Raw genomic sequence first — 26,641 nt, 5'->3', positions numbered from 1 at the left:
AGAAAAAATTTACTCTGCATTCAGTGTCCAACAAACACACGGAAAGGTAGCTAAGGTCATTAGTAATCATGACAAGGTAAATTAAAACAATGATGAGATTCCATCTTATTGGCAGAAAGTAAAAAGCTGGACAATGCCAAAATTGCCAAGAAGATGGAGCAATAGGGACTGTGAGTGGGAGAATAACTGGGCTAGAACAATGTGGTAACATCTTAGTAAAGGTGAGGATGCTCATGCCTCATGAGGCACCGGTTTCGCACTGGGTATGTATTCTGTACCTACTGTGGACAGTGTAGGAAATTTCATGTATGAAAACAAGGGTGATGGTTCAAAAGCATTAACTGTCTCATTCTTTACACTTCTCTGAATGTTGGTAAGTTTCACACGCATAAAAGAGAGAAAAAAGAGTGTTATGTAATTATAGAAAAAAATGTGAACCTTGACATATGGAAAGGAGTCTACCTAACTGGCTAAGGAGGGGCAAATCTAGAAAGAGGAGGAAGGAGAATAGTACCCGGGAAAATGGTACCTTGGCTTCCAGAATCAGGTTCATGACAGTCGATGGGTCCTCAGCACAACAGTTCCTCAGGGCCTGCCAGTCACACCACACGGGGGTAGACTGCAAACCTAGAATCTAAGGAAAGACAAGAAAAGCTATCAAACCACACTGTAGTTTCTCTGTCCAGGAACAAGTCATTGGAGTTTCCAGGGATGGGCCATCCCCAGGTCTCTGCACCAAACTTGCCAGGAGAGAGAGGGAATGAGAACCAATGGGACAGAGTGTTTGGAGAGATGAGTGAACCGATTTGGCAAGTATAACCAGGGAGCCAAGATTTGGAGTGGGGAGGCCACAATTGTCGGACAGTTCTCGGAGGCTTCTGTCCTTTGCAGCTTGTTCAGTTTCCTGGGGTCACTTGTCCCTTGCTCCTTCATCTCAAAACTCTATCCAGGTTATTCTTCTGGCTTGAATGCTCTGTGGGATCACCCTTCAGGCAGCATTTTAGCTCAGCATGAAAACTGCTGAGGAAGAGTGGAAAGAAAATCTTTCTCACTTGCCATTTTCACTTTCCCTGGTTGGGCTCTGGACTCTGGCTACCAGTACACTTGGAAAGATTAGCATATATGTATACTTGTTATGTAGCTGTATCATGTAAATCTATCTCCCTAAGCTTCTTGATCTTGAATATAACACATACATCATAAGAACCTTTCCCTTGAAAGGTTGAACTGAAAGTGAATTTTCACTTTCAGTTATCCCTTTCAAAATGGCTATTGTTACAGTGAAGAGTTCTCATAAAACATGATCCAGTGAAGGAGGAAATGGCAAACCCCGAGGAAATTTTTGCCTTGAGAACCCCATGAACAGTATGAAACGGCAAAAAGATATGACACTAGAAGATGAGTCTCCCAGATCAGAAGGTATACAATATGCTACAAGGGAGGAGTAGAGGGCAATTGCTAATAGATTCAGAAAGAATGAAGTGGCTGGGCCAAAGTTGAAACGATGCTTAACTGTGGATGTGTCTGGTGATGAAAGTAAAGTCCAGTGCTGTATACAGCAATACTGCACAGGAACCTGAAATGTTAGGTCCTAAAGCAAGGTAGATTGGACATGATCAAGCAGGCGATGGCATGAGTGAACACTGACATCTTAGGAATCAGCCAACTAAAACAGACGGGAATGGGTCAATTTAATTCAGATGACCATTATATCTACTACTGTGGGCAACAATTTCTTACAAGAAATGGAGTAGCCCTCATAGTCAACAAAAGAATCTGAAATGCAGTACTTGGGCGCTGTTTCAAAAACGACAGAATGGTCTCAGTTTGTTTCCAAGGCAAACCACTCAATATCATAGTAATCTAAGTCTAAGCCCCAATCACTAATACTGAAGAAGCTGAAGTTGACTGGCTCTATCAAGACCTATAAGACCTTCTACAGCTAACACCAAAAAAAGGTGTCCTTTTCATCATAGTGGATTGGAATGCAAAAATAGGAAGGCAAGAGATACCTGGAGGAACAGGCAAGTTTGGCCTTGGAGTACAAAATGAATCTGGACAAAGGCTAACAGAGCTTTGCCAAGAGAACACACTAGTCTTAGTAAACACCATTTCCCAACAACCCAAGAGATGACTCTACATATGGACATCACCAAATGGTCAGTACCAAAATCAGATTATGTTCTTGGCAGCTGAAGATGGAGAAACTCTACAGTCAGCAAAAACAAGACTGGGAGCTGACTGTGGCTCAGATCATGAGCCCCTTACTGCAAAATTCAGGCTTAAATTGAAGAAAGTCAGGAAAATCACTAGGTCATTCAGGTATGACCTAAATAAAATCCCTTATGATTATACAGTAGAGGTGACAAATAGATTCAAGGGATTAGATCTGTTAGACAGAGTGCCTAAAGAACTATGTACAGAGGTTTGTTAACACTGTACAGGAGATGGTGGCCAAAACCATCCCCAAGAAAAAGAAGTGAAAGAAGGCAAAATTCTTAAAGAGATGGGAATACCAGACCATCTTACCTGTCTCCTAAGAAACCTGTATGTGGGTTAAGAAGCAACAGTTAGAATTGGACATGAAACAATAGACTGGTTAAAAATTGTAAAAGGAGTATGACAAGTTAAGCAGAGTACATCATGTAAAATGCTGAGCTGGATGGATCACAAGCTGGAATCAAGATTGCTGGGAGAAATATCAACAACCTCAGATATGCAGATGATACCACTATAAATGACAGAAAGTGAAAAGGAACTAAAACGCCTGTTGATGAAGATGAAAGAGCAGAGTAAAAAAGCTGACTTAAAACTCAACATTCAAAAAACGAAGATTATAGCATCCGGTCCCATCACTTCATGGCAAATAGAAAGGAAAAAGGTGGAAGCAGTGACAGAGTTTATCTTCCTAGTCTCCAAAATCACTGTGGACAGTGACTGTAGCCATGAAATTAAAAGATGCTTGCTCCGTGGAAGAAAAGCCATGACCAACCTAGACAGCATATTAAAAAGCAGAGACATCACTTTGCCAGCAAAGGTCTGTAGAATCAAAGCTATGGTTTTTCCAGTAGTCAGGTACAGAAGTGAGAACTGGATCATAAGGAAGGCTGAGTGCCAACAAATTGGTTTTTGAATTGTGGTACTGGAGAAGACTCCTCAGAGTCCCTTGAACTGCAAGGAGATCAAATCAGTCAATTCTAAAGGAAATTAATCCTGAATCATCACTTGGAAGGACTGATGCTGAAGCTCCAATACTTTGGCCACCTAATGTGAAGAGCCAACTCACTGGAAAAGACTCTGATGCTGTGAAAGATTGAAGGCAAAAAAGAGAAGGGGGTGGCAGAACGTGAGATGGTTAGATAGCATCACTGACTCAATGGACATGAATTTGAGCAAACTCCCCTAAAGGACAGGGAAGCCTGGTGGGTTGCAGCCCATGGGGTCACACAGCGTCAGACACGACTAGGTGACTGAACAACAGCAACACTGAAATTTAACTGAAGTTTAATCTTTAAAGAAGACAGAGGTTAAATTCTATAAAAACTCTTGACCGCCAACAAAAAGACACCACATACATAAAATATACACAAAGCTCAAATATACGGGGATCCCTTGGAGATACTGCGGGTTCAGTTCCAGACCACAACAAAGTGAATATTATAATAAAGTGAGACACACGAATTGTTTGGCTTCCCAGTGCAAATAAAGTTATGTTTACACTATACTGTAGTCTTTAAATTGTGCATTGTCTGAAAAATGCACATGCCTTAATTAAATATTTTATCGCTAAAAAATGCTTTTTTTTTTTAGCATTTGAGCCTTCATCCAGGTGTAATCTTTTTGTGATAGCAACATCAGAGTTCACTGATCACAGATCATCATAACAAATATAATAATAATGAGAAAGTTTGAAATACTCAAAAAGTTTGAGAAAAAGTTTGAGAATTCTCAAAATGTGATAGAGACATGAAGAGAGTAAATGCTATTGGACAAATGGTGCCAATAGACACTCAACGCAGGGTTGCCACAGACCTTCAATTTGTAAAAAAAATGTAGTATCTGCAAAGTGCAAAAAAGCAAAGTGCAGCAAAAAAAAAAAGGTATGCCTACACATAAAAAAGATGCTTTTCAGACTGTAGAGCCTCATTCCAGTGTTAATCTTATGATTTTTAATCCTCATCTGACACATATATATTTAAAATCATAGGAGTCAATAAAATGGAAACCAGATAAGAGACCCTATCGATATTCACCTAAGAACAGAAGCTAGATACAGAGGAATAGCCAGGCCTAGATTTTGTTTCTTAAAATCCACCATCACATGAGAACAGGCTGGAGCTGGTAACAGGGTAAGAAGCCTATTTCCCTTCTCTTGATCCCAGGTCCTATACCTTCTGATACACCTGTAGCTCCGCGAGCTTTCTCCGTAGCTCACACTCCAGCTCATCTTGGACAGCTGCGTCTGAAAGGCAGTAGGCCAGGATCTCCAGGCACCACTTCAGGGGCCACCGGTCCACAAAGTGCAGTGTTAGCTGACTTCTCAGACATGCATCCTTCACAGCAAACAGGTACTGCCAACCTTCTTTGTCTACAAGACAAAAAGATGTTCAGCAAGCCTGGCATGGGAGCTCAAGAGTCCAGGTTACTTCTTAAGAGAAGGGCTGTGTTCAGTTTCACAAAATAGGAGTTGGGAGGATCCTGAAGATCCATCTGACCTGAATTAGTTTTTATACTTGGAACAATTCTATGATGAGGACAGATGCTATATTTTGTTTCTTGTTATGCAAATGAAATCAAAGTCATGGGAGTTTCTGAAGCGAGAGGAGGAGGAGGAAAGAAGAGGAGAAAGGAAGGAAAAAAGGGAGAAAGAATGAAAAGAGAGAAGACAGAAGAACAGATGAGGAGCTCCATGGTTTGGCAAGCTGCATACACAGCACCGTTTCAGACTCAACTTGTCTACAGAACTTTTGGTTTTCCCTGTAATTTCCACGCTGCTTCCTACATTACGACTTGAAAGTTATTGCAGGCAAACTAGTTTTTTTTTTTTTTCTTACTGTTGTTTTTACTTAGAAGCTCTCTCTCACACTCCCACATTACAGAGCTGAAACAGACTCTAAGCCATTAAGACCTTGGAGCTGGTCATGGATTTCTCCACCTTCTCAAAGGAGGATTTTCTCCTTTCATTAGAGAAGCCAAGGCCCCCACCCACAGCCTGCCTGGCTCTTGCTCTCCCTAGTGGAAGGCTGAAGGTCATCACTCTCACCTCTGGGTAAGAGGTGAGTCAGTCTCCTGGGGAGATTTTATAGTAGGAGTTGACTAACAGGCCCCTGTGTATGTGTGTTTTAAATAATTTTAAAAAATCATTTATTTATTTACTCTTGAGTGCACTGGGTCTTTGTCACTGCTCAGGCTTTCTCTAGTGGCAGTGAACAGGGGCAACTTTCTAGCTGCAGTGTGCAGACTTCTCATTACGGTGGGCTCTAGAGCACAGTTGACCACCTCAATAGTTGTGGCCCCGTGGGCTCTGTTGGGTTCTGCCAGCAGGTGGGATCTTCCTGGATTATGGATTTAACCAGTGCCTCCTGCATTGGCAGGTAAGTTTTTTTTTTTAATATAAATTTATTCATTTTAATTGGAGGCTAACTACTTTACAATATTGTATTGGTTTCGCCATACATCAACATGAATCCGCCACGGGTGTACACGTGTTCCCCATCCTGAATCCCCCTCCCTGGCAGGTGAGTTCTTTACCATCAGGGAAGCCCCTTAGGGTCTGTTTTTATTCAGATTATTAGAAGATACAGACAAGGCAATGGCACCCCACTCCGGTACTCTTGCCTGGAAAATCCCATGGATGGAGGAGCCTGGTAGGCTGCAGTCCATGAGGTCGCTAAGAGTCGGATATGACTGAGCGACTTCACTTTGACTTTTCACTTTCATGTACTGGAGAAGGAAATGGCAACCCACTCCAGGGTTCTCGCTGGAGAATTCCAGGGACAGGGGAGCCTGGTGGGCTGCCGTCTATGGGGTCACACAGAGTCGGACACGACTGAAGTGACTTAGCAGCAGCAGCATTAGAAGACAGCCACGCTCGATTGTTTATGGTCTATGGCCGATTTCATGCCGTAATGACAGATCTGAGCGGTTGCCACCAGGCCTGTAGAGCCTACAAAGCCCTTTACAGAAAAACTTTCCTGACCGCTCTTTTAAAGCAAACACTTGCCTGAACCTTATCATGGGCTTCTGGAAATGGGGCTCAGATATTTGTAGTCTATAACATTTGCCAATGATTCTGATATGCAGGGCTGAGAACACTGGTTATGAGTGCCTGTCCCAAAGTTTGATGGGCTTGGGTTCTAAGCTCTGCTCTACCACTGACTATCCTGGGCAGTTTCCCATGCTCTGGGCCTGGCTCGCCTCTCAGTATCATCAGACCACAGTGGCACCTTTCTCTAGAGTTCCTGTGAGGATCAGAGGCGACGATCCACTCGGTGAACCCTCAATGTTAATACCACTAGCTGAAGAAGGGAGACACAGCTTTCTGCTCACCACAAGCCGCCGCACAGCTCAAGACCATATCCTGTATGCTGCTCAAGTCATCCACATCTCGTCCGTACACATCAGTGAGCTGAAGAGCCCGGCGCCAATCTCTAGCCACCAGGGCTTCCTCGAAGGCCTCGGTGAGCACGTCCAGGGCAATGGGAGAATGGAGGCCCAGGAGGACGGTGGAGAGACTGGCCTGGCCGCAGAGACTCGCGGCCAGACTCTGCCCCTGCTCAGAGGACCCTCGGAGGGGTTCCCAGGCAGCCAGGAGGGAGGCCTCCAGCAGAGGGAACTGTTCCAGGAGGCGCTCACACTCCCGGGCTACCTGCTCGGCTGTCAGAGGCACTTCTCTGCGGCCGCGAAGCTCCTTCCATGACAAGCTGGGCTTGGTGACCTTTGACCCCCGGGAAGCCCCCAGACAGGCCACGGTAGCCAGCAGCTTCGAGCGGGACTTAAGAAAGGCCAAGGCAGAGGAGGTGAGGGCTGGGAGTGATGAATCCCTCGGGGAGGAAGGGGGCTTTCTCTCCAGTGTGGGGTTCTCAGTTGACTTTGGATAGCTCAGCATGGAAAGTGGGAGGTCATCCAGGCAGCGGGAGATGTGCAGCTGTGCCACGGTGCCCAGGCGGGTCAGAAGGGCTGACGTCTGCTTGCTCTGCCTGGAGGAGCAGAGGGTGAGGGGCTCGCAGCAGCAGTTGACAATGACCTGTGGCACGCTCAGGCTCAGACCCTCTTGGGCCATGAGGGCTGCCAGCCTGGAGAGAAAGAAGCAGAGGGCATGCAAGGCCTGAGTACCTGGGCACCATCACTCAATCTCCAAATTTCTTTATGTTTACGTAGACTCTCTGTTTCCCTCTATTCCCCTCCTCTTTTTAACTCAAAAGGCAGCCTATTAGACCCAATGCCCTGCCCCTTGCTTTTTTACTTAATAACACATTAACACATCTGGTAGATCTGTCCATCTCCATCTAGAGAGAGGCCCCTCATTTTTTCTTTCTTTTTTTTTAATAGCTACACAGCATTCCATTATGTGGAGGAACCTGAATTTAACTAGTTTCCCATTAGTGGACAATGGCTATGCCATACAAAGTTGTGATAAAATGACTTAGTACATACAGCATTTTTCATATGTATAATAAAGCTTCGGGATAAATTTCCCAATGTGGACTGCCAAAAATGTCAAAAATGCAGATCGTCATTTTAGTGGACATGGACAAACTGCTTTCCCACAGGGGCTGTACCAATTTTTATCCTGCTGGTAATCTGTGAGAATGTTTGTTTTCCTACAGCCTAACCAACTAATTGTGTTATCAATGTTTTGGATTTTTGCCTACTCTTAAGTAGAGTCACCTCTTAATTTTATTTATTTATTTATTTTTAATCTGATTTTAACCCCATTATTTAGATGTGGATAGGAGGAAACAAGGCACATTGAATTTTAATGAAGCCTGCATGAGAGTAACTGCAAATTAATGGAAAAGTTGAAGAAATCTCTGCTTCCTGTACTGAACTCAAACACAGCTCCACTGAGCCCTTGGTTTCCTTGATGAAACAATTAGGAAGGCCCATGCCTGACACTCGCGGGGTAGCTCCTACCTGTCTGGGGGTACTTGTCGCTCAAGCAGGAGGTGTGACACCAGTTGGGAAGAGCTTTGTTGCAGGAGAACAAAGGGGTTTCCTACCTTGACCTCCACGTTATCTGCAGAAGTAAAGAAAGTGATCTTTGCATCTCTGACTACAACACCAACAAAAAAATAGTGTCAAAACTACACAGAAAGTCCTTTCATTGGTATTTTTCTAGGTAAAAGGTATTCTTGACATGATGCTGACCACAGGTTTATCTACGCCTTACCACTGTTCTAGAGACTTCCAACCACAGACACACTTCAGTGAACAGGTCTAGCCACAAATAGCAATTTCTGCTCCCTTCCATGTGACTGAAGTGCAGGTAATACCTGCTCCGTGGACTCGACTAAGCGTCTGGCATTTTAAACAGAGACTCAATTCCTCTTCTCAGTTCTCATATCCCCAGTAGATCGAAGATCTGAGAGAGTATTTTTGAGTCATTAATGCCGTCAAAATGTGCTGAATACTCTCGTGTGCTGTACTACTGTACGAGGCATCGGGGAGACAGAGGTGAATAAGAGAGGACCCCATAAATCTAGCGTCCTTGGCTACTGCTGCACCTGGAACCTCTTCATTGTGTGCCTCCTTCTTCCTTGCCCTAGACACTCGTGGGCCGGTCCTGACTGTATTTCCTTTTTCCTGCTACTTACCAGGCTCAGAGCTCAGGCTCCGAAGGAGAACAGCAGCCAGGGTGCTGCAGTACCTGAAGAAGGTGCCCACGTAGTCAGTCTGCTTGCCGCCTGCTGCCGTCTGTTTGCCCAGGTTCTTCTGGAGGAGCTGAGCCTGGATATACACAGGGTGGGCCTCGGCTTCCGGAGCTTTCTGGGCCACCTGCTCCACCAGGGAGGACAGGGGGGTACTCCTGGGCTCTGGGAAGAGTTACGGAAGGAGAAGGCATGCAGTCTTGAGTCTGTGCATCTGGCTTTGGGTCAATTTTCAACACAATACGGGAACTGAGCCTCTGCTCAGTTCTGCATGGGGCATCCTATACTTTGGTATTATACTTACAAGGCAGCTATAAAATCCTAAGTTTATGAAATATAAATACAAATATATACTGCATGGGGCATCCTACAGCTTGAGTATTACACTTATAAGGCAGCTACACAATCCCAAGGGCTTCCCTGATAGCTCAGTTGGTAAAGAATCTGCCTGTAATGCAGGAGACACAGGTTCGATTTCTGGGTTGGGAAGATCTGCTGGAGAAGGGATAGGCTACCCACTCCAGTATTCTTGGGCTTCCCTGGTGGCTCAGCTGGTAAAGAATCTGCCTGCAATGTGGGATACCTGGGTTCGATTGCTGGGTTGGGAAGATCCCCTGGAGAAGGGAAAGGCTACCCACTCCAGCATTCTGTCCTGGAGAACTCTATGGACTGTATAGTTCCTGGTGTCACAAAGAGGAGGACACAACGAAGTGACTTTCACCATACAATCACAAGCTGGTTTCCTGTGCAAGTGATTCTCAGCCAGGAAGAGTTCTGAGTCTGGAGAAATCAGCGTGACGAGTTCCATGTTCACCCCAGGGTCTCTGGGGTGGAACTCCTCTGAAAAATGCACAGCACTCTTTTGGGGATGGTTTGGTCAATGTTTACGGAGTGACTTCTGGGTATATCCCTCATTAGGAATGAGAAACATGTACCAGCTAATGGTGTGCTAAGCATCCCTTCACTTAGGAGGCGGGGAAACAGATGGGATTAGTTACCAGACCAGTCCTGGTTAACTAGAGGGCTGGTAGGGCCCACTTCTGGGCTTCCCAGGTGGTGCTAGTCATAAAGAACCCACCTGCTAATGCAGAAGACTTGGGTTCAATCCCTGGCTCAGGAAGATCCCCAGAGGAGGGCATGGCAACCCACTCTTGCCTGGAGAATGTCATGGATAGAGGAGACTGGAGGGCTACAGTCTACAGGGTGGCAAAGAGTCGGACATGGCTGAAGCGACTCAGCAGGGACACACAAGGGCCCACTTCTGGGTCCTAAGTCTCCATTCCAATGTGCTCCTTCATGCTCCGCTATGTCCTTCCCCTAGTTCAACCTCAACTGCTCCCTTACAGAAGGACTGGTACCTGGCAGCTCTAGTGCTTCTCTTAGCGACTGCAGGATCTGCTCCAGCTGCTGGGAGAGGGTGGTGTGGCTGACTACACAGTCCTCGGTGAGGCTGGGCCAACACATCTGAAGCAGCTCAGCAATGCTGCACCGTGGGGGACCTCCTCCTTTATCCTCTCCACTCTCTATGGAGAGCAAATGAGAAAGAAAAAGTCAGGTCTGATGCTGACCCAATGTTCCGAGTTCAGGAGATTGAAAAAAAGGTAGTTAAGCAGCTCACCTGATTTGATTTGCCCGGCTGACACAAGTGGGTAATTGAGAATCTTACTGATCTGCTGAAGAACGCCTGGAAAACCTCGAATGCCATCAGCATTGACGAATACGTGGTCTAGCCGGCGACCTGGTAATGGATGAATCAAGAGGGAATGCAGAAAAAACATAAAGTACTTTCAGAGATTGAAAGTCCTGTATTTACGTGTAAAGTTTTATCTCCTTTAATATTAAGGGGGAGGTAGATGCTGTGCTGGTTGAATAGACCAGTAAACCTGGTGTATTCCATGCTTGTGGTTCCAGGGCTATCTGTGGCAAGGTGCCTCAGCTGTCCACAGCAGCAGACCCAGAAGCTCTGGTATTCCTGGGGAATTGCTGTCCCAAGTCAACCAGGCACTTCCTGTGGATCTGCCTTGGTACTTTTCTTAGTTGAGAATTTGAGCTGGGATCCAGTCTCGTCTAATTGTTTTAAATGGTATCCTGATACCCTGACTAGACTATAAAGAACTTTATGTAGAGATTATTCCTTATACTGCTTTTGTGCTCCATTAACTTCAGATAATCAGGAGATGCAGTAGGTACTAAATTAATTCCTGATTGGCATGAAACCAGCTTGCCTGAATATTACATAATCTTCATTCATTTTAGAATATAAGTGCTAGACGAGGGGGAAGTAAACTGTTCAGTAAAAACAGCATTGTGTATGCCACAGTACACTTTCTTAGAAGGACTATGTCAGCATTAAAGGATTTCAAGCCAACAGCTCAGAAGTGATTTGGAAGGGCGTGCATGAAAGAGTTAACACAGAAGGCCTGAGACTGCTATCCGCAGAAAGGCCTGCTGGCAAGGCTGGTCCTTGGCTGGCATCTCCGAACTTGACTGGTAGATGCTTTTCTACACTGACAAAATTTTCCCTAAATGATGGAAGTGACTGATTGTGCCCAAACTGTTTGTACAGTGTGGTTTATGCTGAACACCTGCCTTCCTTCCGAGAGTCTGAAGTTTGGTACATGTTGGGCAGAAGGTGCCTTTGTCACCAGCCCCCCAATAAAAACCTTGGGTACTGGGTCACCGATGAGCTTCCAGTAGACAACATTTCACACTTGTTTATTGTCACAACTTACTGCTGGAGGAGTTCAGTACGTCCCGTGTGACTCCAGTGGGAGAGAATTCCTGGAAGTCTATGTCTGGTTTCCTCCAGACTTTATCCCATGAGCCTTTTCCCTTTGCTAATTTTGCTTTGTGTCCTTTCGATGATATAATTTGTAGCCATGAGTATGACTGTATGCTGAGTCCTGTGAGCTCTCCCAGCGAATCACTGAACCCAGGGATAGATACTCATATCACACCTGTTCACCATTCCTCCCTCCCTATTACTCAGAATACGTTCCTTTCTCTCTGCCTCGTCAGTCCTTCCGGCGTTGGGTGTGTGTATCAAGGATGGGTGGGGAGTGACACTTTGCCTAATTCTTTCTTCACATTCCTCTACCTTCACTCCTCTAAGAATTCCATAGACACATTCTGGGATTTTATTAACCTCAAGGTACAATCCTCCCCTTAACTGTGATCCACTAAAATTTTCCCTTATACCTGGTGTACAAGTTTGAGACCCAGGTTTAAAGTTCAGTGGGATTCACTGTGGAGGAGGTATGCAGTTTAGGGGCACAAATTCCATTTGTACCATTTTTGGAAGGCAACTATATTCACCACTGTATCACCAAAGCCATTTGAACCAGTTTCGAATGTTTATCTCTTCCTTGAGTTTATCTATAAACCAGAAGAAAATTTCCCCAAATGACTGTAGACTATTATGTCTGTTAAGAAGGTGAGATTCTTGGGCTTTCCTGGTGGCTCAGTGGTAAAGAATCCGCCTGCCAATGCATGAGACACGGGTTTGATCCCTGATCTGGGAAGATCCCACATCAGTTCAGTTCAGTTCACTCAGTCGTGTCCGACTCTTTGCGACCCCATGAATTACAGCACGCCAGGCCTCCCTGTCCATCACCAACTCCTGGAGTTCACTCAGACTCACATCCATTGAGTCCGTGATGCCATCCAGCCATCTCATCCTCTGTTGTCCCCTTCTCCTTCTGCCCCCAATCCCTCCCAGCATCAGAGTCTTTTCCAATGAGTCAACTCTTTGCATGAGGTGGCCAAAGTACTGGAGTTTCAGAGCAAATAAGCCCTCATGCCACAACTATTGAGTCTGTGCTCTAGAGCTGGGGAGCTACAACTACTGAATCCCTCACGTGCTACAGCCTATGCTCTGCAATAAGAGAATCCACTGTAACGAGAAGTCCAAGCACTGCACCTAGAGAGTAGCCTGGCTCTCTGCAACTAGAGAAACAGCGAAGACCCAGCACAGCCAAAAATAAAATAAATTAAAAAGAAAAGAAGGCGAGACTCTCAATAGATTAGTCACCAGAATGGACATGAAGAAATAAAGAAACAATCCTTTCTGCTTGTCCCTCCTTCCCCAGTAACTTTCTTCCTGTACAATTATCAAGCATCTCAGAACAAAGGGGTCATGTGAAAGAAGCATACTCACCCCGACTCTCAAGGCTGCTGTTAAGGCGCCGTTCAGCTGTTTCTAAGAGCTGCTTGCCAGTTTTCCAGAGCTGGCACTGTGAGCAAGCCAGGTCAAACGCAGCCATGGCGGGCGGGCTGAGGTCTTCCAGAACCTCTTTCAGGGGAGCAGTGAGCTCCATTGGGCTACTGCTTATCCAAAAGTCCTCCTGGAGCGTGGGGATGGGGTCTCCAGAGGTGCTCAGCAGCTTGTCGGTCACATCAGAGATGGAATAAAATACCATCCCTGGACACCCAGGGGTTGGGGGTAAAAGGCAAGAGGTTAAAATGATGCTCACTACCACTTTTATTTTGAGAAGTAGTTATAAGGTCAGGAGGAGTAAGGGTTTTTTCCAGATTGGGCCTAAAAGTAGGCTGAGAAAGAATGTGGTAGGTCTGTGTGTTCTCATCTGAAAAGGTCTCTAAAATATATTGCTAAAAAACCAAAGCAGAAAATAGTACTTGTTATAAAAGCCCATTCATATTAAAAACAAAAAGCATATGCATATATTCTTTTGAATCTGTAAAGAAAATTTCTGGGAGCATATAGAAGGGGCAGTGTGTGATGGTAACTTGATATATACACCCTAGATCGGCAAAAGATGTAAAAACATGGGACAAGATTCCACTTTCAAGAAACAATGAAAGGATGAGCTCTTTCTGCACTACAGCCAAGGTTGGGCCTGGAGATCTGAGAATCCCAGGCTATAGATTTTGGACAAAACTTCTTCACTTTTTAGGAACATAAAATAATCCCTGAATAACTACATGGGAAGAAGATACAGTAATCAATTCCCCAAAGCTCAAGATAATGGCCATCAAAACCCATGGTGGAAACTGCATTCACACTGCTCAGTAAAAGTCACGTAGGAGAGGCTTAATGGAACAGTTTGAGCGGCAGGTAAGTGACCCTTGTGGTCAGCAAAGTTGGCCATAGCTAGAAAATGACTTGGGGGGTGTCAGGACTGCTGTTCTTCAAGGCAAGCGTCCTGCCCTGGTTTCTGTCATCTTCACACTGAGCCTCTGGTTTGGGCAATTTCTCGCCCACACCCTCCTCCCCCAACTCCCTCAGCACCCAACAGGAGGGAAGCCGGACCTGCGGCTGCAGCGCTGCCGATGGCCTGCAGGGTGGAGCGGCCACTTCCTGTTCTTCGGATGGTGCTGCTGCCCCCGTCTGAGTTCTGGTTTTCAATTTTATGTTCTACTCGGGCCAGCTCCTGGATCACCTCCTGGTAGCGCTCCATGAACATCAGCTCCCCAGAACTGTGTGAAGACTTCAGGTCGAAGGTGAACACCACCTGTCACAGGAGAGAGAAAGGAGTGTGGCTTTCGGTGGGCCTGCTGGAGTGGGGAGAGTCTACAGATCTGAAATCTTGACAGTCATCAGCCTCTGGCCCTGAGACAGCTGCTTTGCGGGGCTGGAAGACTGCTGGATGTGCAGAGAGTAAATCAAACGTAGAAATAACTCATAAAAGTCAGCAAGAGAGTCACCAGAGCCCAGTAGAATATAGGCAAATGATGTGGACAATTTCAAAGAGAAAATGCACGTGACTAAAACACTGATGGAAAAATGCTTCCCCTTCCAAGTAGGATTCCTGTATTTCTCACAGCCTGCACACAATCCTCTTAACATTCCAGGAGGCAGCACAAGCAGGTATTACATTGAATTCCAGTTTTCAGGTGAGGATATCAAAGTTCAGAGAGAGTAGGTCAGAGGGAGTAAGGGTCTTTCCGATTTTTAAATTTTAAATTCAGAGAATTTAAAAGTCATCCTACTGTGCATCTATCATAAGGACAAAGTGTAAAAATAAACTCTCAGGGGGTGGTGGTAGAATGAACTGTCACAATCTTTTTTGAAAAGCAATTTGGCAATCTATGGAGCTTTAAAAATGTTTATATTCTTTGACTCAAGTCATTTTTAAGAGAAACTTTAAGGAAAAAATTCCAAAGTCTTAATGTGTAAAGGTGATAATCTTTACACTAGTTATTACAATGATTACAGGATTGAAAATAATGGTCAAACGCAGCTACATGATCAGATACGGTCACTAAAATCAGTTACAGAGCAAATACTTGTAAAAAAGGCACTAAAATTTTAGATTTAAAGTGATCTTGGCTCTATACAAAGGTCACATATATTTCAAAAAGACATTGGCAAAAAATATACTTTTATCTTTAGTATTGGTTGCTCTGGATAATAAGATTAAAACTAATTTTATTTTCTGGTTAATACGTTTTGGCATTTTCTTATATGCACAACTTGCTTTGTAACCAGGTTGAAAAACTTCTATTAAAAAAGAAAAAAAGAAAAGAAAAACTCAAATTCTCAGAAAAGGAAGTGAGCACTTTAGTGGTAAAGCATCGGGGACCTCATAACTGACTTCTTGGTTTGGGTGTCAGAAAGAACTGGCATTCTATTTCTTGTTAAAAATGGTCTGCACAGCGATTTCTAACTATATAAAACCACATATATGTTCAGAGAAGGACTACAAGGAGAGATACAACAATCTTTCAATGTTTTCATTGCCGCCCAATATTTTATCTTGCTAAAACACCATTTAAGGAAAGAAACGATTCAACAGCTTAAATCTCCCCCTGGCTGGATCTTGAAATCCACAGTGCTCAAGATGGGGTTCCATACATGCAAACTCCCTCCTGCTTCTGCTGGAATTGCGCCCTCGGTGCACCCAAGGGCTCTGGCTACACACACATCAGCCTCTACCTGTGGCCCCGCGGGTGCCAGACGGTAAAAGGCTGCCCTAGTGCTCCTTCCTGTGACAAGGTAAGGCTGAAGCTCTTAACACCTGTTGCACAAGACCCCGCCTCACCTGGTGGGCTTCTGCAAAGTTCCCCCGGAGGATGCAGGATGCCAGCAGTGACTCAGGTGGGGAGAACATCATGGGGATGAGTGAACTGTGAGGTTGGGGCTGCAATCGGCCCTCCGGCTCATTCTTCCCAGATGCAGCACTCAGACTTCCCTCTGTTGGGACACAGGGACATGGGCGGCCACAGCAGGGACAGAAATTGAGGACAAACTATTCTGTCACCTGCTGCCAAACTCCTATCCTTCTCAAAGTCCTCTAAAAGGGCTGTAAATAGATCTTGTTTTTTCCTCAAATGAAGGGCACACCTATGCTATCATCTTCTCTTCTTCTTAAATTTGAAGTACAGTTGAAGTATAGTTAATATTGCATTACTTTCAGGCGCACAGAAAGTGGTTTGGTTATATATACTCTTTTTAAAAATTCTTTTCCATTACTGGTTATTAAGATAATAAGTATAGTTCCCTGTGCTACCTACCCAGTAAAGCCTTGTCTATTTTACATATGGTAGTGTGAATCTGTTAATATGCTATCATCTTTAAATATAAGACTTATGTACCAACTACTTTCCTTGGGTATTTACTTCTGTTTCTCTCTACTGATGGGTAACTCAGCTGATAGGGAAATAGCCCCTTCACTGCTGAACACAAGCAAGAACTGCTCAGTCCAAGGTTTCACACCGGGGGGTATGACAACTCTATCAGGGCAAAGTTACGGGAAGGTGGCAACTGGTAGGGACACCGATACCTGAAGTACTTGTGCTCAGTTCACTACTCGTATTTTCCAGGGATGATTTGGAACCTTTGTCCCGGTCATCTAGAGGTATTAGGAAGAAACAGAGAAAATCAACCATCAATACCTTACAGTGCAGAAAGTGGCAGGTGGCTTGAAAGCTGAGATCTAGGTAGAGTGAAAAGATAATGAGTAGTTACTACCCCAGTGGCTCCTTCTACAGCAAAACACCAAGTTCCTATGGACCTATATATATATATAATTTTTTCCCCCAGTGGTGAGTCTTTATTCCTTTTAGCTGAGCTGTATTGCTCCCCTTGCAGGGAGGAGAATTTCCTCCTATCTCAGTCCAGCTGCTCCTTCTGAGTGCCCTGAGAAATGGGGATCCATCTTCTTAGTCTCATTCTAGAAGGCTCCAGGCTTCCTCAGCTGATGGTCCACCTCCCCTCCAGCACAAAGATACACCTAGCAACAAGCTCCAGGGAGGGGTGCTGGCCCTGGCAGAGGAGCAGGGTCAGGAACTGGGGTGAGAGAAGCGACTCAGAGTCTGGCTGAAGATGCTAGAGCAGCAGCTGCAGGGGTGGGCCCAAGAGGTGAGAGAGAAAGCCCTGGCTGGACCCCTTCCTGGGCACATTGATGGCCCCAGGGCAGGCTTAATACGACCCCAGTGCTCATTTGGGTAGAAGCTTATACTAGTGGGTTAACAAGCTCTGGGTCTCAGAGCCCCAGGAGCTTTCAAATTACTTCTAGGGGTCACCGACCCCCATCTGCCCACTAAGCACTGTCAACAGTCTTAAAAAAATAAACACAGTCAAAAAAACAAAAAGAGTCAAAAATAGTAAAAAAAAAAAAATAAAAAATAAAAGCACAACTATTATAGCCAGGAAGCAGTAGGGTGCCAAAGAGGGTCACAAAAGTTTTTGGACATAGAAAAGGTGGTCCTAGTGCTTGAAAGAGTAGGGAACCAAAGTATAAGGCCAGGCAGGCTGAAGACTACGATATTGAAAGCCCTGGAGAAAAAGCATCTTCTTCTCAACACTTCCTTTCCTGAAATGCTGGGGCTTTCAAGGGAAGCTTGCTATTCCTTGCTGTGATCAATATATAATTTGAGGGTAATGTCAGGCCACGTAAGGCAGCCTCCTTGGCTTACTGTGGGGAAGGGACAGACAGCTGCGGGAAAGAGAAAATGAACTATGCATTTGGGGTTGGATCAGCCAGGTGAATGCAAACTATGCCTTTTGACTCCAATTAACTGAGTCACTTAAGGGGCTCAGCCTGTAAGTTTTCTATGTTTCCCTCTCCGTATCTTCCAGCCTGGCCAGGATGCTTGCATCTCTCATTGCCACTTATCTAAAGCCAACTTATTCGTCCATGTTTGGTTCAATAGTCAACTCTTTTCTAAAACCTGTTTCTCTGCCTTTTCAGTCTATGCTGACCTTCCCTTCCATGAGATCTCTTCTGTTTTCAGTGCCCATGCCACTGGGCAGTTTAAGTTTTTCATGGGTATTGTCTATGCAGGTAAATTATAAATTCTTCAAAGGCAAAGTCCTGGTTTATGCCTCATGTACCTCTCTCAAAATACCCAGTATTTTTTAGGGCACAGTAAACTATTTAAGAATTACCTGTTAATTATTTAAAAATGAACAAAAATCGTAATGGAATATGACTATCCAAAATTTAATACTTCTGTATAATGCTCAATAGACAAAATGCAGCAAAGCTTGTAGCACATAATGACAAAATATTTTCCTTCAGGTATAAAGAGCTTCTTACAATTCAACAAGAAAGACAAACCCAATAGAAACTATGGACCTGAGACTGAAAATTATAAACAGCTAATAAATATATGAAAAGACACAATCTCAAACTAAAAATTAGTATTAAATTGATGACACACTATTACTATACTAATCATATTGGCAAAGATTAATACTACTTTTTTTTTTTTTTTGATACTGCTCACTTTTGATGAGTGTATATTTAAACAGGCTTTTATATACAGATGATGGGAATGTAAACTGGCCTGCCGTTTTGGGGGGCGATTTGTTACGTCTATATTTTGTACCCACATATACTTTGACTTTCTGTTAAACTGCTGTCTATATTATAGATATATTCACACAAGTATGCACACACGTACATACAGGGTTGTTTACTGTAGCACTGTTTATAGGAGCAAAAAACTAGAAACAATTTAAATGCCCACAAAAGGGTATATAGGACAATGGACTCCTAAGCAGTCTATAAAATGAGTGAAGTGACTTCTCAATACGGAGTATGATACCTTTACATATGTAAGAGGATGTAAGTGAAAAAAGAAAGTTGCAGCTTTTGATATACAGTAACAATGAATCTATATATCTTCCCAGGTGGCACTAGCGGTAAGGAACCTGCCTGCCAATGCAGGAGATGCAAGAGACTCAAGTTTGATCCCTGGGTTCGGAAGATCCCCTGGAGGAGGGCACAGCAACCCAGTTGAGTATTCTTGTCCGGAGAATCCCATCAACAGAGGAGCCTGGAGGGCTATGGTCCATAAGATCACACAGGCGGACACAACTGCAGCAATCTGGGGCACATATATATAAAATGATATATATGTTTGCAGGGAGTGGGATTAGGATAATCTTAGACCACTTTTGTTTGTACTTTATCTGGAATTGCTCTAAGATACTTTATCTTTGGGTGGTCCAGTGGTTAAAGACTCCACATTCCCAGCGCAGGGGGCCCAGGTTGGATCCCTGGTCAGGGAACTAGATCCCACATGCCACCACTAGGACCTAGCACAGACAAATAAATAAATAACAATTTGAAAAAAAGATACTTTAAGAATTGCTTGACTGTTTTATCTTTAATAAAGATAAGCAGCAATACACCATCTGCCTGGTGCATGGGATGGAGGCAGGGGGAGAGCTCTTTGGATTACCTGCCCGGCTCTTTCTTGTCCGACGACCCCGGCGGAGACTGGGGTGCCGTGTGGTGATGGGTCGGTATCTTCGGGAGGGTTGTTCCTCTGAAACAGCAAACCCAGTGGGTCATATGGGAGGGTGACCAATCTTTTTTCTAATTGATGTATCACTGCTGCTGTACAGTATTATATAAGTTACAGGTTATATATAATATATAATGTAATATTGTATGTTACAGTTGTACAATATAGTGATTCACAAGTTTAAAAAGTTATGCTCCATTTATAGTTATAAAATGTTGGACCTATTCCCTGTGTTGTACGATATATCCTTGTAGCTTATTTTATACCTAACCGTTTGTACCTCTTACTCCCCTACTGCCCCTCCTCCCTTCGAGGGTTACCAGTTTTGAGTTGGTGCACCTCCTGGGGTAATAACAGGGAAGATCTGACCCGGACTGTGAGCCGTGGAGCAGTCCCCGAGTTCTGAGAGGGGTGGGTCTGGTGATGTGTCTGGAGCTAGTTGGCTCTATGCACTCCTAGTTCTCTCCCGTATTCCCGAGATGTTTCTTCCACCTCCCCTTCTGTTATCTCCTCTCACCTGAGCCCTGGATGCTGGTCACCACCTTGTACCTCCACTGGGCCTCCGAGAGAACCTTGGAGAACTGGTGCAGGCGACTCTGCAGTCCGTCTCTGCTGCCCGCGCCGCTCTGGCCTTCTAGCAGCTTTGGCTGCTCAGGGGGACCGTGGCTGCTCAGCTCATCCAGCTGCTCCTGGAGCAGCCTGAGGAAGGCCCCTATGGAAAATTCATCAGCCAGGAACCCACTGATACCGCTCGTAAAGTGCTTTAGGTCCAAAAAGCTGTGCCCGTGAGGCTCCGGGGAACTGTCTTTTGGCTCTGGCTTTGGACAGCTTGGAACTGTGTAGGCCAGGCTCCTGGCGGTACCCAGGGCACCCTGTTCTGACTTCCTCTCAGGCTGTGCTACGTGCTGAGGGCTCTCTGACGGGGACCTCAAACCCAGCGGGCCCTTCCCCTCAACATCATCGTCCTCAGCGTAGTCCTCGGGCAGGTGAGGCTCTGGGTGAAGATCGGCAGAGGTGATGAGGAGCAACGAGAAGATGTTTTCTAGAAGTTCCAGGCACAGAGAGTCAGGAATACTGCACAGATACTGTTGACACCTGGCCAGGTACGTTGAGAAGAGATCTGAAGCACCTGAAGCAGCATGGATAAGAGAAGAGGCCGGAGAAGGAAAGAGAGAGAATGCAAACATTAGAAAGAGTACTTGCCAGACTCAAACACTCTCCCAACTTTAACTCATTTCGTTCTTTGTACTGACTCAGGGAACTGTGGTTACAGTCAGAAGAATGAGAGACCGCTGAGCCATGTCTTCATGATTTGCAGAAAGATTTTGTTCCCTTAACTAAAAGCGCAGCTGACTGAGCACTCACAATTTTGTTTCTGCTTTTTGAAATTACATTATTCCTCATCTCAGAGAAGCACTCCATATTTCAGTTCCTACAATGAAGACAGCCTGGAGACTCCTTATCCCTCATTTCCCATTTTCATTCACTGTTACACTACAGGTAACCACAGGCTACCCAGATCGCTTAAGACATACTCACTGGTCAAAAATGACCATGCTTAGAGGTGAAGGTCTATTCCAAAGCTGCAAGGGAGAGATATTTGAAGGTAAGGAGTTGCAAGTTATTAAGAAAAATGGGAGAGAATAGGACAGAAGGTTACTTCAAACTGTAGGCTGTGACCCAAGACACTGATTTGGCTGCATTTGAAAAAATGAAATAAAACAGAAAAATAATCTGGAGTGTGCTCTGTATAGAAGGGTAAGTAATGTTTCTTGAAAATTATTTCAGTTTTGTGGTTGTTTAGTTGCTAAGTTGTATCTCTTTTGTGATCTCCAAGGACTGTAGCCTACCAGGCTCCTGTCTATGGGATTTCTTGGGCAAGAATACTGGAGTGGGTTGCAATTTCCTTCTCCAGGGGATCTTCCCTACTCAAGAGATCGAACCTGCATCTCCTGTAGTGGCAGGCAGGTTCTTGACCACTGAGCCACCATGGCAGCCCTATTTCAGTTTATATATTAAATATATACATACACATAAAAGCACAGATTATACACCTAGGTACAAACTGAAGTGATATAAAATACTGTGAATTGAGTTTAAAAAAAAAAAAAAGCATTTGGAAAACATGGTACTAGATCAGACTCTGAGAAGTTAAACAAATCACTTGCTTTCTCCATGTCCCTTTGATTCACAGAGGCTGATACAAGGAAGAAATTAATCGTGGGCATAATAAAAGGCCATCTTCCAATCCTGGTGGAAAAGTATTCCCACGCAAAGAGCCTCCTGGGGCAGGCTGTGGCCAGCTTCTGCCGGGGAAGGGGTTAGGGCGGTGCTGTACCTGGGGAGGAGAGAGGATCGTTCACGGGCTCTGCAACTGAGGCCAGGTCGTCAGAGGGGCCGTCTTTGCACTGCCGGCACTGTGAGTGCTGGTGTGAGCTGACGCACAGGGCATAGATGGCGTACTTCATGGCACAGAAGCTCCGGTAGAGAGTCAGGCTCTGACTCTGGCTCAGGTGTGCGGGGACGAGGGCGTCAGCTGAATCTGAATTGCAGAGAGACACAGGCAGAACTTCAGGGTTGCTCTTTTTAGGCCAGGGCCACACTCGGGGCTGAAGCACAAAGATATCAAGCTACTAGACCCCTAAGTGTTCTTACCCTCTTTCTTTTTGGGCAGTGTGATAGGTATCTCTTCTGGGTCTTGTTTCCTACTCAACAACAATGTCTAGTCCCCCTGTTTCCTTTTCCCCACCAACCTCCCCTCTACATGTCTGTTCAACCAGGTCTTCTGGCTATTTAACAAGTTTCCCCCTCACATTTCTTAAAATACTTGTTTTCCCTTTTTTAAATAATTAAAACTTGTAAAAGTTTACTCTACTTTTAGAATGCCGCATTATCCAAGAGGAGGCTGAAAATGTGTTTAGGTCAAGAAACAAGACAGCAAAGGTAACACAAAATTTTTTAAAAAAATTGATATTTTTAGGAAAGCCCCAAAGCAGACATCAGGGGAAAAAAAAATACAAACTCTGTGGAGATTCCTTTACACTTAATAATTTATATTTTTTTATTAAAAATTTATTTTGAACTTAGGAAGCAGGGTCCCACAATCTTTACAGATTCTCTAAACATCTTAATCTAGCCCAAATTATTTCCATAGAAGTACAACCTGTTTAAAGGAATAAAGCAAAAAGAAGAAAAAAAATATCAGCCACAATCCTACCAGCTGAACACAACCACTGTTAGGTACATTCTGGTTTAACCCCTTTCATACTTTTGTGTATAAGTGTATGTGTTTAAGTTGAATGTAACAACATTTTATATACAATTTACTTTTTCTACTTCTTACAAATCCCTTAGAGCATAAGCACTGGACTATGTTTCTTTATAAACTAAATCTCTGCTGGCTGCATATAGTTCTACCATATGAACCCTCTGTCTAGGCATATTCCTCAAGGGACACTGGAGTAGTTAGGGATGCTTTGCTACTACAATGTTGGAACAGGTTTCCTAGTGATCACTTCTCAGAAGCTCGGCCTTGCCAAGGTCAGGGTAATAAACAGAACAAGGTCAATATTGTTCTATGGCCTTGACCTTTTCATGGCATTACTGCCCAGAGCCAGGACTTGCAAGCGCCCAGAGAGGGAGTGGCTCCAACACTGTTGTGCCAGAAGCCACCCTTGCCTCACGCTGTACTGTGTGACACGCTCAGTCGTGTCCAGCTCTTTGCAACCCCACGGACTGTAGCCTGCCAGGCTTCTCTGTCCATGCGGATTTTCCAGGCAAGAATACTGGAGTAGGTTGCCATGCCCTCCTCCAGGGGGTCTTCCCAACCAAGGGATCGAACCCATATCTCCCTCATTGTAGGCGGATTTTTTACCCTCTGAGCCACCAGGGAAGCCCAAGAATACTGGAGTGGGTATCCTATCCCTTCTCCAGGGGATCTTCTCGACCCAGGAATTGAACCGGTGTCTCCTGCATTGCAGGCAGATTCTTTACCAGCTGAGCTACGAGGGAAGCCGTGCCTCATCCTAGTCCAGCCCTATTATCACTCCTCTCTTGCCTCTTCCAAGTTCAAGATCTGAGTGTGTCCTGTGACAGAATTCAAATGCTTCTTTGGAAGATTTCTGTACCTGAATGTGGAAAATAGAGTTCCAAATCTTTTAGAAAATCTGCTAAAGTTGTCTACATTTCTTAAAAAAAAAAAAAAAAAAGGGAATGTAGTCAACACTAGCTGTAGAGTTAGTGGTAGGTCCTTTAAAAAAGTAAATGGCGGGGTGGGATGAATTGGGAGATTGGGATTGATGTATATATACTACTGATACTATGTATAAAATAGGTAACTGGTAAGAACCTCCTAGAGAAGGAAATGGCAACCCATTCCAGCATTCTTGCCTGGGGAAATCCCATGACAGAGGAGCCTGGTGGGCTATAGTCCATGGGGTCACAAAAGAGGCAGACACGACTGAGTGACAAACAGCAACAATGAGAACCTACTGTAGAGCACGGTGAACTCTACTCAATGCTCTGTGGTCACCTAAATGGGAAGGATATCCCAAAAAGAGGGGATATATGTATACATATAGCTGACTCACTTTGCTGTAAAGCAGAAACTAACATAACCTTGTAAAGTAATTATACACCAATAAAAATTAATTTACAAAAGTAAAGCAAAGCAGTATCTAGGCTGAAAGACATCTACTGCCATATGAAAATGTGTGTTTCTCTCAAAGGTAAAGTCCCTGACCTGTGTAGTAGATTGAGACCACAGTATCTTACGATTTTTGAGGGCAGAAAGAAAGAGCTTGCTACGAGGGCTCTGAATTTACAGCAAAGATCTAAGGTTAAAGTAAGGCTTTGTTACTGTTTAAGGCAAGTGTTTCTTTGAAAAGAAAAACTCTAAAAAAGTTTGAAAAAGAATCTTCTAAGAGAAAAATCCTACCTGTTCAATAGACTGTGAAGAAGATACAGGAGGGAAGGCAGGCACAAAATGTGCTATGAGACAGCTAATGGACCTTGGAGACTCACCAAGAACTGGCATAAATACTGCCAGTGACAATGCTGTGAATTCAGAGGGCAGTTCCTAATTCCACGGAATGAGGGTATGCTTGTGGTTCCTGAGCTGGATCCCTATGGGACTGCTCTCATAGGATTCCCTTGGCCTCACCTAGAAAGGGGAGGGTGTCCCTACATCTCATAATCTGATTGGGGCAAATAGCACTAATTTAGAAGGTACCTGCTGGACCACCCATCTTGACAGATCCCAGCAATCATGCTAAATAAATCTTGTGCTAAAAGAAACATGTGTAATACTGTCCTGGGGGGAACCCTGTCTAGGTCACTCCTTCACCAACTCACCGTGCTCTTGCTGGGGGTCCTTCGCTGGCACCTTCTGTAGGAGCTTGAGAACATCTTCCTCCCTGAGGGCTGGAAGGTTTGTAAGGTGATGGAGAGAGTAGAGCACTGAGTGGCTGTCTCCACCATGTAAATGACACAAGAGATCTCTCTTTGGTATGGGGGTGCTGAAAGCAAAAATTGGGAGGATGGAAGGGGAGACAGTTTAAATAATTGCTTGAGAAAAGACCAGTCTCCGTTTCCTCTTATTCTTTCTCTCTGGCTTGTAACACCACAGGTTTCACTTCTCCAAACACTAAATTTCAGATGGACCATGACAGAGGATAGCATTTGTTTACCCTCAGGGAAGGACATCTATCAAACCAGCTTGTTACTTGTCTAGAAAGGACCTAGGAAGGGCCGTTGTGGTCAGCAAACTCTAAAAAGGGCTCGCAGACTACGCTTCCTAATTTCTGCAACCCTCGTAGCTGAGATCCAACAGGAGATTCTCTGCTTTTCTTTGAGTCAGGGCCCCTCGCTACTTCCACCTCTGCTGGTAAGGTGGGTGAAGAACAAAACAGGAACTCAGATTTAGGGAGGACTACATGCATTGGAGAAGGAAATGGCAACCCACACCAGTGTTCTTGCCTGGAGAATCCCAGGCATGGGGGAGCCTGGTGGGCTGCCATCTATGGGGTCGCACAGAGTTGGCCAGGACTGAAGCGACTTAGCAGCAAGGCTAAGTTATCAGGAAAACACAGGACCTCACACACATTTCAACAGGCAGTTGTTGAATAAAAATGTGACTTAAGATAGCATGTAGCTAAGGATGCGGACCATGCCCAAAAGCTGTGTGATTCTAGGCTTAACACTTACTTAACACTTCTGAGCTTCAGGGGTCCCACCTTTAAAATGAGGATAACTTTGGTGTCTATCTCACAGGATTAGGGTCAAACTCATTATGTAAAGGGCTTAAAGCAATCCCTGGTATACAGAAAGTGCTCAGGAAACACAAGCTTTTGTTTTTGTTATCATTGTCATCCTTAGATTATCCTCTAGTTATGATCTTGTGGCTGTAGTGAAGATCATCACTACTTATGTTTCTTTCCTGGTTTAATAGTTGGAAAAACTACTTGTTGTGGGTTAATACTGTCAACTCAAGACATTTATGGGGAAGATATGTTAAAAAGTATGCGTAGATTGTGGGGTCAAGTGTGCTCAGTGTGGAAAGGGGGCTGGTGGTACAGAACCGTACCTGCTCTGCTGTACACACCACTCCAGGACCTCCAGATGAGCCCACAGCCCATCGCAGGCATCCCTCAGGAGCTTATCACAGCCGTGGTCCTGCATTGATACAGGGGAAGAAAGAGATGCTGACTCAGGCACCTGGGGGTCAGAGGCTGTGACCTACTTCAGGACCCTGCCCCAGCTCAAAGCCTCATCATACACATTTCTGGAGGAGCTTGGGCTGCAGCGTGAGTTACCTGGGTCCTGTGGAGTGTCTGGAGCAGGCTCTTGGCTGACGCTAGGCTCTGGCAGTGTGTCCAGCCCAGGAGCACAAGCAGTCTGCTGAGAGGCCTGAATTCTCTATTGAGCAGGCAGCCAAGACTTGGGAAGTCTTCCTCCTTCAGTAGGGTGAGTGCTGTCACCTGGAAGCCAAAGGAGAGGGCTAGAGGACTTGCTGCACATCAGGGTGAGAAGATTTTCCGTTTAGAAGGGAGGTTTCC

The 26,641-nt window shown here is 44.7% G+C and overlaps 1 protein-coding gene across 1 annotated transcript in view; it reads right to left on the bottom strand.

Moving 5' to 3' along the window:
- ZFYVE26 (zinc finger FYVE-type containing 26) overlaps positions 1-26,641 on the bottom strand; it is a 67,340-nt gene that overhangs the window by 30,817 nt on the left and 9,882 nt on the right. Inside the window, exons 7-23 of the mRNA XM_005686007.3 lie at positions 26,399-26,563; positions 26,170-26,258; positions 24,939-25,102; positions 21,925-22,128; positions 20,104-20,715; positions 19,521-19,607; positions 16,613-16,681; positions 15,872-16,023; positions 14,140-14,341; positions 13,027-13,290; positions 10,489-10,608; positions 10,229-10,393; positions 8,817-9,035; positions 8,137-8,239; positions 6,550-7,295; positions 4,392-4,588; positions 530-634 (exon numbers count right to left, since the gene is read on the bottom strand). Of these exons, the coding sequence (XP_005686064.2) occupies positions 530-634; positions 4,392-4,588; positions 6,550-7,295; positions 8,137-8,239; positions 8,817-9,035; positions 10,229-10,393; positions 10,489-10,608; positions 13,027-13,290; positions 14,140-14,341; positions 15,872-16,023; positions 16,613-16,681; positions 19,521-19,607; positions 20,104-20,715; positions 21,925-22,128; positions 24,939-25,102; positions 26,170-26,258; positions 26,399-26,563 (3,663 nt within the window). The remainder of the gene's footprint in view (positions 1-529; positions 635-4,391; positions 4,589-6,549; positions 7,296-8,136; positions 8,240-8,816; positions 9,036-10,228; positions 10,394-10,488; positions 10,609-13,026; positions 13,291-14,139; positions 14,342-15,871; positions 16,024-16,612; positions 16,682-19,520; positions 19,608-20,103; positions 20,716-21,924; positions 22,129-24,938; positions 25,103-26,169; positions 26,259-26,398; positions 26,564-26,641) is intronic.

Source organism: Capra hircus, chromosome 10 (assembly GCF_001704415.2).
Source record: "Capra hircus breed San Clemente chromosome 10, ASM170441v1, whole genome shotgun sequence".
NCBI lineage: Eukaryota > Metazoa > Chordata > Mammalia > Artiodactyla > Bovidae > Capra > Capra hircus.
The sequence above is the reverse complement of the archived record's forward strand: the minus strand, read 5'-3'. Positions and strand labels throughout refer to the sequence as shown.